General features: G+C 43.3%; 1 protein-coding gene across 7 annotated transcripts in view; it reads left to right on the top strand.

The window, feature by feature from the left end:
- The window catches only part of MAP7 (microtubule associated protein 7), a 171,748-nt gene that overhangs the window by 14,634 nt on the left and 144,048 nt on the right, over positions 1–13,066 (top strand). For 2 of the 7 annotated variants that reach the window (XM_064598141.1, XM_054505564.2), the window contains exon 1: positions 8,349–8,664. The exons of 1 other annotated variant lie outside the window; for it this stretch is intronic. In XM_064598141.1, the coding sequence (XP_064454211.1) occupies positions 8,532–8,664 (133 nt within the window). In that variant the 5' untranslated portion in view covers positions 8,349–8,531. Of the gene's footprint in view, positions 1–7,220; positions 7,577–7,700; positions 7,928–8,340; positions 8,665–13,066 lie in introns of those variants that run through there. 4 more of the 7 variants (XM_045865611.3, XM_045865613.3, XM_064598143.1 and 1 more) reach the window with 4 other exon arrangements.

Here is a 13,066-nt window from a genome sequence, read left to right as displayed (position 1 = left end):
ACACATTTAAATTACTTTTTAAGAGAAACTTTTAAATTAACTTTTAAGGTACAAACAGGATATTAAACCTCTTAATATATCTTAAGTGATGTCAGTTTGAATTTCAGGGCGTTTTAGGAGAAAGAATCGGGAAGAGTAGCAAAGCCACGAAAGATGGGATTGGGGAAAAGTCTCAGTACATTCTGAAATGAATGTTGAACCCCTTGCTCTGGACTGGGCCAATTCTTTACTGACCTGAAGACTTAGGACCGTCACTCCCCTTAAAATGCCCATAAAGTAATAAACTGAATTGCTTTACTCTTCTTTAATATTGCTCTTCTTTCACAAACGTTTAGATCTCCTCTCTGAAGTTAGAGTCATAGTGATCCATCCACAGTAAATTGTGTCATTGAGGGAAAACTCGTTTATCTTCTTCATTTTTATCCCTATCTTCCCTAGAATTTTTCATATGGTCGATTTCCATTAAATTGCAAGTAGGTGAGAGTGAGGGCAGTCTGCAAGCTGCAGGTGTAGCAATCCTGAGTGTGGTCCTGTTGCAACCAGAACACTGAGTGAAGCTTCCATTGTTTGCGCATTTTAGCTTTACGTCTAAAACCTCTGGGGGGCATCAGTTGAATGAGTAAAACAATACAACTGTAGAGCTGCCTACAAAAAACCCAAAGCTCTGTGAAGTGTAAGTAAGGGCAGGGAGGGGCGCCTGGGTGGCTCAGTCCTTAAGTGTCTCTGCCTTCAGCTCAGGTCATGATCCCAGGGTCCTGGGATCGAGCCCTGCATCGGGCTCCCTGCTCTGCGGGGAGCCTGCTTCTCCCTCTCCCACTCCCCCTGCTGTGTTCCTTCTCTCGCTGGTCTCTCTCTGTCAAATAAATAAATAAAATCTTTAAAAATAAATAAATAAATAAATAAGGGCAGGGAGATAGTGACTGGGGGGGAGGGGCCTTCTGAAGCTCTCTCAGGCTTTTTCTTTCAGCCAGTGTTTCTCCCCTGGGCATCTAACTGCAGCTTCCGTTCCCATCCGGTGGTGGGAGTCAGTTGTGGGATCAGAAGAGACTCTAGAGAACTAAAAGTCCAACCTGGACACAGTGCATTAATTCAGCACCCTCATCCCAGATCCATGTTTGTCCATGGCCGTCTTCAGTGATGGAAGGCACAGCTTGTTACCTTCTGGTAACTTCCAGTCACCGGTCCAAGTTCTGTCTTCCAGCACTACACTAAAAGTCGAAATCCCTCCACATGTTAACCTTGAATTCAGCTACCTTATTTCTCCAGATCTTGCCCTATTTTCTCCTGAGAAAACGTACCTTCTTTCCAATGATCCTCCTGTGTTATAGCCTAGAATCTTGACAACTCCTGGGTTGCTCTCTTCTGCGTGTGTTCTAACTTATCATCCCATTGAAATATCTAGTTCAGACAGTGTGATCCAAGGACGAGAAAATAGAGAAGGTTCTTCTCCTTACTCAGCGTGCTGGACATGTGCTGACATGCCCTGTGATACTGTTAGGACTTTCACTGCCTCATCACACTGATTGTGTGTCCTGAGTTTGCTGTCGCCGGATCCTCCTTCTTTGCAGCTACTGAAGCTTGGCTGGGTTTTCATTCTGTACCTGAGCAGCTGGACTTACTAGAAGAGGTGTTCATATTTATCACTACTAAGTGCTTTTTTAGCGATAGCCCATTATTTTGATCTGTTGATGATTTTGGACATTTTATCTACAGATATAAAGCCCTCATTCTCCTCTAAGTCTTTAATAAAAACACCACCTTTCCTTCCCGTTGCCCACTTGGCCACAGTCATCTGAGCTTTTTCAGGAACTCAGTATCCATGCTCATCCCCCTGAAATAGGTCTTCCACGCTGCTAGGGCAAGCCTGTTTAAAAAACAAACATGAGTGGTTTTTCATTTTCTTCTTTGCCTTCTGTCACCACAGTCACCACGTGAGACACTTTTCTCCACCTGGACAAAGTACTTAGGGAGCTGGCTTTTCGTAAGTCTCACTCCTCCCTTTCAACCCGTCTTCCACCAGATTGGCGAGTCTGGATCGCACATTTCATCATCAGCACTCCTGAATGGCCCCCCTGCCTTTGTTGCGTGGGAGAACATTGTATGATTTGCCCGCTGCCTCCCCTCTGATGTCATTCCCCAAAACCCCTCCCCTTGAGCCTTTGACATGATTTCACCCCTCCTAAAGCAAGACAGGGGGCCACGGTTTCTCAGTTTCCTTACCTTTCTAATGGTGTGGCTCAAAAAATAAAACTAAACCCATAACAGTTCTCAGACCAATGATGGGTTAGTAACTTTGAGAAACACAGCCCTGGGGCACCTGGGTGGCTCAGTTGGTTAAGTGTCTGCCTTCGGCTCAGGTCATGATCCCGGGGTCCTGGGATCGAGCCCCACGTTGGACTCCCTGCTCAGCAGGGAGTCTGCTTCTCCCTCTCCTCCCTGCTTCTGCTCTCTTACTATCTCTGTCTCTGTCTCTCTCTCTCAAATAAATAAATAAATCTTAAAAAAAAAAAAAAAAAAAAAAGAAGAGAAACAGCCCTGGCTATCTGTCTGATTCTTCTGTTGGAACCCAGCAATTGATTTGTCTCCTTTTGAATCTGTAAAATTGGATTTATAACCTCCCAAGGATGTCACTATTAGAGGAGAGGACGTGTGCCCATCTTAACTTGTGTCCAGGAATTCAGCTCATGCAATGTACATTAGGTATCATCAATGGCAATAATGAACAGGAGGCCCAAGGGCGTTCTAACCTGTGTTCCTGGGTTCAAGTTTAATGTGGCATTTTATAATATTAGCAACTTAGCTAGTGATCCCTAATGTCTAGGAAAGAGTTTTAAAAGAAAGCTTGGTACCCACACCTTATGTTCAGATAAGTGAATCCTCGGGGTTTAAAATTTATTGCTGGTGGAGCAGACATGGGAAAATGGACTCTGCTGACCCTGCGAAGTGCTCACCACACAGCAAAGATTTATGGAAATGTTATAAAAGGCACGGCAGGGACCTCGGACTTCTTGGTTGCTGGCATGCCACTACTAGGGTAGTATTTACTGTTCTTACTGCCTGTTAACAAAAGGTGGTAAAATAAAGATCAAAGTGAACCTGCCTTTCTGCTTTCCTTTCAAAGGGTCGGTCTTTCTTTGTGCAGTATTTCTTTGTCCAGAAGCTTTTTGGAAGCTCTGTAGAATGCTGCAAGATGGCAGGATGTTATGCCTTTATTGCCAAAGCAGCCATGAGGAAGTGTCCTCATTCTAGGAAACTGTAAGGGAGCCCTCTCACTTCAAGAATGGGGATGGCAGAGAACCAGCTGGGACCCTTTGTTCCCAGGGGTTGTTTGATTCCACAATCAACCTGTAACCATTTGAAGGTTTTCTTTTCTTTTTAATATTGCATGAAAATGTGGATTTCCAAAAGTCCTACTAGAAGTAAATTGCAGCTTACCTCGGGGGAGGAGTGGTTAATGCATTAAATATTTAAAAGATTACTGAAATCCAGTAGTTTTGAAGAATTAATCATCTACATATTAATCATAATGTAGAAATAGGAAAAGGCAGTTTGGCACTTCTGGCCCCTGCTGAAAAGTAACTAACTTACATGTGTATAGAATTGTAATTTACCGGTGAGTGGCCGTTCAATCCAGCAGTAGTAATTTCTGTTTTCAGCTACAGTCCTTGATAAGTACCAGTCAGGCTCTTTCCTGTTTCAAGAATGTTTTTGTAAAGCTCACTAGGCTTTTAGAACGGAAAATCTAGGTATGCGTCTCACTGCTTAAACAGATTGCTCTTTGCAGGAGGCTAGTCTTAAATTCATTTGCGGACTGTATGCTATTTTCCAGTCTCACGGACATAAAAACAGCCATAAAATAAAAGCTTAGGAAGGATACATGTGAGTAGGAGCCTGAAGCTTACGTGTGTGTGTGCACGTGCCTGCATGTGTTTAGTCTCCTAGAACATTGTGACAGGTCCAAACCACAAGACGACTTCCCCTACTGATGAGTTAGTTTGACTCTGTTTTATATTCACCTGCCTCACTGTTGGAGGCAGGCCTGAGGGGCTCGGCAGCCAGGGTAGTAGGACACATGTAAATTCATTGCCTACTAAGGGACTAGGGCTGGGTGTGGGAATTGGTGGGGGCAGCAGTTGCTCAACAGCCTAGTGGGCTGTTTCATTCATGGTGGACGAGTGGTATCATTTCCACTTACAGTTGTCACTGTATTTTATGATTATACTGTGAACATTTTTCTCTCTATAAAGCCAGGTTAGTTGTAAAACCTACCCTTTCGCACTAGGTAATGTCTCATTTCTTCCAACTTTGTACAAAGTCTCCATTAAAAATCATTTATTATTTTAAGAATTGAAACAGTTGCAAAACCTCATTGACTCTTGGAAGCCTGCATACCCTGGTTCCCATGGGGACTGTACCTGCAAGTGACGTTCAAGGACACACGTGCCACATCAAATTGAAAACACTTCTTAGTGCTGGGGAAGAGCTCAGGAATTCAGAGTAGGATTCCTTTTACTTTAAGGTCTTGCCATCCCCCTTCCACATCTGCTTTTGTTTTGGGTCCGAGTATAAAAGGGAGAAGACTGGAGGCCCATGCCTCTGCAGGGGTTCAGCTCCAGTATTCCTGAAGTTAAATAAGAGTTAAACACCTATATCCATTAAACACTAGGTTTGAGCATTTAGGAAGCTAATCTCAAATGTATTTATGTCTTAAATGTGTACTTCATGGATAGGAAAAAAAAACTCCTTTATTATGATTATTTGATCTTGGGCTGTTTGCTTCTCTGTGACTGGTCACAGCTGTGACTGGGACACAGCTAGTCGCTGTTGCAGTCAGGATTTACAAAGCAGCAGGAGAAAAGCATCTTAGCCTTAGAGCAGATGGGCCATGGTTTAATCCTGACTCAGTGACTTAACTAGCGGGGGGACTTTAACCTCTGTTTTTAGGTTTAGCCTCTGTTTCCTGATCTGTCAGGTGATGACTCTTCTCCCGTGCTATCATGAATAACACAGGTAACCTACCTAACGCACCTCGCACAGCATCTGACAAAGTTGGAGACGTTACTAGATAATGAAATTCTTGACCCCACCCCTGCCTCATCGATTTGTAGGCCGTGGTGACTTTTGGCCTCCTTTGATTAGGCTTTCATTTCCCCAGTAAATGGTTTAAGCATAATTTTCAAAACAGCCATTTTGGTGACTTTCACATTTTGATACAAATCAAAATTCTCCATGAGACCTCTCACGCTAGAGCATGAAGAATGCCGTCTTTGTCATTTGAGGGATATTCCAGTGCAGTTAACAGAAGAGGAGAACTAGTGATTGGCTCGGTGTGGTAGAGGTGGGCTCAGTTACAGTCCTCTGTGTCCCAGAGGGGCTGTCCTGTGATCTCCGTTCCACAGACCTCAAGGACGGCTCCTTTGTGACATCTTATCTGGACAAGTTAAAGACCATGAAGCTTTTGCTTTGCTGCTGCATTTCTCCTATAAAAGCTTTAAAGCCATCCAGGCCATCCTTGAAAGTAATGTACATCTTCTGCAGAAGTCATTTGAATTTCAGCTTTCACTTTGCTTTTTTAAAAGCCACTCTTAGAAAGGTGTTTCATTGTCCTCCTAGGATACTTCATAAAATATTAATCCCCTCCTTTTTTCATCTAGAAGATGAAGGAAGAGATCCCTTTTTCCTTAGCTTTACCTCTTTCAGGAATACTTTTGTTAAATTTCATGGAGATGGTCAGAAGCTATTAGTTTTATTTGGGTAAGGAGTCTTTCTAAATGAAATCTGTCATTTGAGACATAGCTTTTCATTTTTCCTGCCAAAAGGTAGTTTCAGCTGTGTGTGAGTGTGTTGCCATTGTAAGTACTAACCCGATTCTCTGGAAGGTAGAAGAAACAAACTAGATTTGAAAAGATTTTCATAACTATATTATAATGGACTATGTTTATTGATCATCTGATTAAAGAAATAGGAAATAACAAATCATCTTCAATTCAGAAATAGAATTACCAAATGGAATTACCAAGTAGAATTATGGAAGTACACTGTATCTACTGTTTATTTCTTAAACAACAAGATCTTGCATGTTCGAGGCATGGATCTTTTCTTTCCTTCCTTCTCCACATCTCTGTAGAAGCTGGAGAGAGGGATCTAGGATTCTGAACTGTGTAGGCCAAATATCTGTCATAAGGAAAAGCACTGGACTAGGGAGAAGGAGATCTAAATGTCCACTCTAATCTTACTGCCAGTTAACATTTGACCTGGGCAAGGAATCTTACCTCTTGGGCCTCGGTTTTCCTTGCATGAAAAACGCTGATGTAGATGCTTTCTCAGACCTGCTCAGCTCTTCAATCCCATTCACTTTTATTCCAAATACCTATCACACAGATGACCATGATTTTAAGTAAACTTAATACCTGAAATTTCCTACATTTCCCCAGTCTACACATCTAACGCATGTTAACCTTAATTAAATCCCCCCAGCCTTCAAGGGAAAGATTTCTATAATTTTGGTGTTTTTGTTTCTGTTTCCCCAGAGTAGATTTGCTAAGCATCCAGTACATCTCCAGCAGTGGCCTGGGCAATATTAGTAGATAAAAAAATAGAACTTTTCTTTAATAGAGTCGATAGTTGAGGTGGAAACACCTTAAATATGAAGCAAAAATGGACTACTTAGAACAGATGTATTATAAAAAGTAAAAGCAGGGAGGCATCTGGCTGGCTCAGTTGGAAGAGCATGCGACTCTTGATCTTGGGGTCGTGAGTTCAAGCCCCGTGTTGGGGGTAGAGATTACTTTAAAAAAAGTAACGATTCTTATTCATATCACTTGCTTTTACTTTTTGTTAAGTACTTCTTACTGCTACGACTATGCTCATTTAATCCTTTCTCCAATCCTATAAGGTAAATGATGTCACCTCAATTTTATAGCAAAAACTAAGGCACCAAGAAAAGCTAATGAATTGTCAGCAGTTACTCTTCCATTCAAAGGATTTAGAGAGGGTACTGGTCATGGAATCCTTGGGGTCCCCTCTTGGGTAAGTGGGTTAAGTATTGAGGGAAAAAGTAGGAGGGTGGTCTGGGGTGGGAGAAATGGCTTTGGGCTTTCTAAGTAGACTTGATTTTGATTAAGAGGCAAAAACAAAAATTATTTTCTTAATTTGTCAGTTGGCATTTGTCAGTGTCGCTTACTGTACATTTATTTTTTGTTTCACATACAGCATACATTTCAGGCAGCCTGGAAGTGCAGAGTCTTAAGTGAGATAGCTCATTTCAGGAGAAAACAATAATCACATGATTGTATGCTTTGGAGAAAACAATCCAAAAAAGAGCCAAAAGTGGGTCAAGTGTTGAGGATTGCTCAGCACCGCGGGCAGTGACTGGCCCAGAGCAGTGGGAATTGCAGGGGGAGTTGCCTGGATGTGGTGAGGCGGATTTTTTTTCCCCCCCCTCGATGGATTGTAGTTTCTCTGCTTTCAACTTGACTTGCAGAAGGGGTATTCCAAACTGTCGTCTTTGGGAGAATAGGCCCGGTTCTCCCCCTGCCTGCTCTCCGGTGCACGGCAGCGCCAGTCTTCATGCCAGGTGGGCCCCCCGCCCCGTGTTTACACAGACTCTGGGGGTGCAGGGACGTCTGGAAGGCTGGGCTGTGTCACTGAGTGCGGAGTGAGCCGTGGGGGTCCAGCGATGCCTTCCTTCCCTCATCCAGGGACTCGCAAAGTGTCCCGATTGAAAACCCCAAAGCTCCCCCGAAGAAGAAAAAGCCTTCTTGCCTTGAGCCCCTGTCCCCGTCCCGGGGAGTGCCCTGGCGCCTGTGCAGGCCGAGCTGTCTGTCCTCCCGCGCTGCCGCCGGGGTAGAGCGGAAGGGAAGAAGGAGCTGCGCCGCGCGCTGGCCGCCTCCCGCCGGCCAGGGTCCCTGGGCTCCAGCCCTCCGCGGTGAGTTCCCGGCCCGGAGCCCGGAGCCCGGAGCCCGCAGCCGCCGAGCCGCGCCCACGCCTCCTGGAGGAGGACAGGGCAGGGTTGTCAGGGCAACTGTTAGCAGCGGCATATCGCGGGGTGCCCTCTGTGCCGTGTGCGGAATAGCTTACTGTGCGGCGGCAGGGGAGAAGCCTGGGGAGAGGTGCCGCCGCGGGAAGAGCTGCGATCTGACTGAACAGGTTAGGCCGTGCAAGGAGGCAGCTGACCCCGCGTGCCTTTCCTGGGGCTTTTCCGGAAGGAGAGTGCGCGTGCGTGTGTGTGGAGCGTGTGTGCAAGCAGCGAGCTCCAGCCAGCCACATGCCTGGGGCGGGGGGGGGTGAGTGGGAGGGGGCGTGGAGGGGAGGTGGGGGGGGTTGCTGCTAGGTGAGGGGGAACTGCAGGGCCTCAGTTGCCAAGTGGCTGGTAGTATCTGTCAGCTGTTTGCACACTGTTTACTCATAGGGGATCTATTACAAGTGCTCAAATGAACCGGCCGCTTAGAAACTAGCAGCTTCCTGGGAGCTGCAATTCCATAAGCATATATTTTTAATATAATAATAATTAAAAAACAAGTAGCCGCGGTATGCCTGGATCCGCTACAGCTATCCGACAAGAGAGACTGAAGAAGACCAGTGCAAGGCCAATTCCCCTTGGTCTATTCACCATTAACGAGGAAGATGAACAGCAAAAGAATGGAAATTCCAGAAGACCAAAAGGTATGCCTTAGCTCTGCCCTTTGGTTGGAACCGGAACCAGCTATTTCCCCGCACTGTCTGTAGCTTGTGACCTCCTAGCACAGTTTGCTGGTGCTGTTTACACATTCTGTAGAGCTGTGGATGCATGAAATGGGGAACAGATTTTGCAGATTTGGTAGGTTTCAGATCAGCTGCCTTTCTGACCCAGGCTACTTTCTTGGCCTAGAGATCTTTAATTTTCACAATGCTCAGTTGAACAGTTACCAATGACACTGTCCTCACCCGGAGGAAGAAATAGGAGTTATCCAGGTTTAAATGAACATCTCCCCACCTTGCTTAGGTGCATCAGTGATTTCTGTTTAATAAGGAGAGTTTCCCCTTGGAAGGGGATGAGTTAAAGTAACAGAAGAGTGCAGCCTTTCCAAGGGCAGAGGGTTAAGATGTTACTTCCTTTTATATTCTGAAATACTGAGATCTTGAAGGAGGAGGTAAATAAACATTGAGCACACTATAGGGGGCAAAGCTAGGCAACAGGGAGGGGGACCATGAGGCTTTATAACTTCTGATGGTAACTACTACTGAACATCCCTATGGAGGTTGGATTATGCTGGGTGCAGAAAGGAGAGGTCTGATTCTTGTGCATCTCTTTCGTAATGATGAAATGGAGTAGCAGCTTGCCTGGCTTCTCAAATCCCTGTGTACTGCATCGTGTCAGCATTGTCTCATAGCCGCCCCCCCACCCCGGACTCTAATGGTCAGGGATGGCAACATCATGCCTTCTTGAAGAAGGGCTTTAAGGCTTGCATTTTAAGTTTTTTCTTGCAACCCCCTTCCCCAAAATATATAAGCTACTCATCACTTAAGCTGATAGGTTACCAGTTTTGTTGTTTTCGTGTGGTGATTAAATTTTAGCTTGCATTCAAATTGTTCTGTCACGGAGATATCAAATTTTCCTCTGTGGTACAGAGCAATAGCATGGTAAAGTAGCAGGCAAATATTTAAACACTGATAGAACAAGTGTTTGAATAGAATCCAGTATCTGAAAATGACTGGCTTTCTTTTTCCTGGTTCTTGAGTGAATCTTAGTTTGCTTTTCTTAAATATAATTGAAACTGTCTACTTTAATTCCAGAAGTGTATTTTTACTTCACTTTTAAAATACCGTATACAGAGAATTTCTAATAAGTAGAATCTAAGTAACGTAGTTGACTTTAATTTCACTATCAGACATAGCTTATATCTTAGAACCAGATGACTTCAGGAATTTACCAATGCCATGGATGGAAGCTGTTGTAGGTGATTGCTGGTTGGTTTTTTTTGTTTGTTTGTTTTTTGCCCAGGAATTAGACAGTTGAACCAGAGTGTGCTCTTGATGAAAACCCAGTACTTTAAATTGTTAGTAGCAAATCATTTGGCCTCTTAGGAGGCGGTAACTTTCTAAATTAATGTAGTAGATCTGTTGAACTGTGCCCACTGTGTATTTTTGGAAATGTTCTTCATTTGCAGCACTTTTCCCTTGGGCATCCTGGAGCAGTAATTTAGGATAGCTGTCCATTTTATTCTGAGTAGTTTTCTTGAATTCCTCTCTTCTGTGTTTTGTTTGTTTTCATTTGCCTTTAGTATTTTATTTAAAGGGAAGAAGGGTGGGGGAAGTAGGTGCTTCTAAAAATCTATTTGTTTTTGGCAATTCATGCAACTTTTTGGATAAGAGAGACTTAAGGAGGTTCTGATCCCCTACCATTTTTAAAGAGCCACACATGGCTAGTGGTTGCCTTCTTAGACGAGACCGTTCTAGTCTGTAGAGCTGTGATCTGAATTTTTGTCCTCTCTGCATTGTCCAACCTTCCTTGCTTCCTGGTGCCAGATATGGTCAGGTCCTGAAATGAAGGTGGTTATTAAGAAGGGCCTGATGGAGCAGACAGCCCCTTCCCTGCAAGGGTGCATAGTAACCTGGCTTTATAGACAATTTCAGTTGTCCTCTTCCACCTAAATGTTACTGCCTGCTCTGAATATTATACGTACTACTCACTGGTTGCCAGTATCATCTTTTGCACTGTGTAATGGACTTCTGTTTTCTAAATTATTTCCAAAGCATCATAGCAAGATGACATACAGACTATCTATTATGTGTTATTATTATGGGTGGCTTGGTCAGTTAAGCGTCTGCCTTCGGCTCAGGTCATGATCCCAGGGTCCTGGGATCGAGCCCCGCATCGGGCTCCTTGCTCAGAGAGGAGCCTGCTTCTCTCCTTGCCCCTCTCCCCTGCTCATGCTCTCTCTCTCTCTGTCTGAAATAAATAAATAAAATCTTAAAAAAAAAAAAAAAAAAAGATAAACACTCAGAACCTTTGTTTTCTTTTTTGCCTGCTCTGTGGTCTAATCAGCTAACTGTGTCCAGACCTGGTTTTTATGCATAGTATCTTTATTCTGTCATTACCAAGAATAAAGAAGCTTGCTATCTGAATCCAGTAAGGTAATGCTCCTGTCCAGGATCACCCTGGGTAATGAAGTTCCGTCTTTCCAAATACTCTACTCTTGGGTACCCATCCTAATGAACTCTGTAGGAAGGAACGTATCCATTACCGTCTAGACTCCCAGTGATGGCTTCAAAATTACCCCAACAGGGTGAGACAGTAGTGTGGTCAGCTGGTAGACCAGCTCAGTTTTTGAAGGCGACATTTCTCTCCCTTGTAATCAGGAGGGATGTAAATGTTTTACATGCCTTGCTATTATTGCCGAATAACATTTAGACAGTCACTGGGAGTGAGCTGGGCTTCTGCTCTTACACCTCTAGAACCCGAGTCTCAGTGTAATGCTGACCTGAGGACTGCTGCAGGAAAGCTTATTTAGGTACTGCAGTGACTCAATGCCCTTGCTTAGGTTTCAAGGCAAACCTACCTTATGGTGATTTTTGCTGAGCACAGTGTCATTAATAAGTAAAAAGACCTTTTCTCCCTAAACCAACACTTGTTTAAATGTTCATTCTGTGCAGATTACTTTGCTGGGGCATTGTGGAGGTGGTGCAAAGGTAATTGACATGGTTTCTGCTCTCAGAGGTGTTTACCTGTCTAGCGAAGGAAGACCACTATGTACCAATAAGGCAAGAATATAAACTGGACAACGGGGGAGGGGCTGAGAGTATAATGAAAGAATCTGTACCTATCTCCCTGCCCTTTGCTAGACTGTAAGCTTCTCAAGGGCCAAGACTACTCTTCTGTTTATGAAATTGCAGAGTGCATGAACATTATTGAATGGAGATAAATTCAACATCTAAAAATAATTTGCACAGGCTCTGAAAGTCTTACTAACATAAGAATACTAAGAAATGTTGGTCATATTAGGATTGTCCTTCCAAGGTAACTGTTTTGATGTTCGGATGTATCTGATAGGTTAATCCTATTACTCTCTACCACATTGCCTTTACCTAAGAGTACATCAGGGATTCTACCCTGTTTTGTTGTTTTCCATTTATATTATTCATCATTTTCATTGGTGGAAAAATGAAGGCGTATGTTTACAAGGTAGTATTAACTGACTGCTTTTTTAATATCTAGGTTAATGTCTTGTGCCCATTTTGTTAGCAAATTGCAGATTAGATTGTAAAGAAATAAAATTTCTCCTTGAAATCAGGACACAGTAGTTCTGGGAAGCTGTGCTCTCCTTCTCCCTTTCCCCCTCCTCCTGCCTTTTTGTTAAAATGTGTTTTTATGGAGCCTGCAGTAATTTATTTTCTTTTGGCTTATCCACTCTAAAGGTAGAATTTCTGCCAGTTAAGGTTTCCAAATGAAATATGATCTACCACTTACCATTTATATTCCTATTGGATTGGTGATCTAGCAATTGTAATGTCCTCTTTGTAAGTCATGAGTCTTTTTTTTCCCCCAAAAAGGAGTGTTATGTCAAGAAGTGCGAATGCCATTCTAGAATCATTCTCCCTCATTTTCTTCTTTTCCTCTTTTGTTCTGTAAGACTTGGACTCTTGTCTGTTCCCAGTGTCTTTATTTGTGCCATTTCAGGACTAGGAAAAACCTTTAGCAGTAGAATTTTCCAGCTAGTGGGGCAAAAGTATAGTTCAGAAGAACAATAATATCAAAGATTCCTATTATAAGGAGGAAATCTTAAAGTCAAATTGATTGGCATAAATTTTATCTGCTGAAGAGACCCGAAATGTAGTGTTTTATTCAAAGCATTTATATAAAAATAACAATAGGGGATGTCAGGAACAAGGATCACAACATCTGATGTATGGGTTGCACTCATTGGAATACCTGTTGAGTGAGTAGAACTGTCTCCCAGGCATTCTGTGTTACAGTAGAAATTACCATAGGTATCACTATACAAGGGGAATGTGATTTGACCTCTGCATAACCCAAATTTTTTAATACGGTGAGGTGCTATATGCATTGGAATTTGCTTGCTTTATA

This window comes from Mirounga angustirostris, unplaced genomic scaffold (assembly GCF_029215605.1).
Source record: "Mirounga angustirostris isolate CCGP_5_RB_7025 unplaced genomic scaffold, mMirAng1.0.hap1 SCAF_8, whole genome shotgun sequence".
In the NCBI taxonomy this organism is placed as follows: domain Eukaryota; kingdom Metazoa; phylum Chordata; class Mammalia; order Carnivora; family Phocidae; genus Mirounga; species Mirounga angustirostris.
This window is presented reverse-complemented; position numbering and strand designations above follow the sequence as displayed.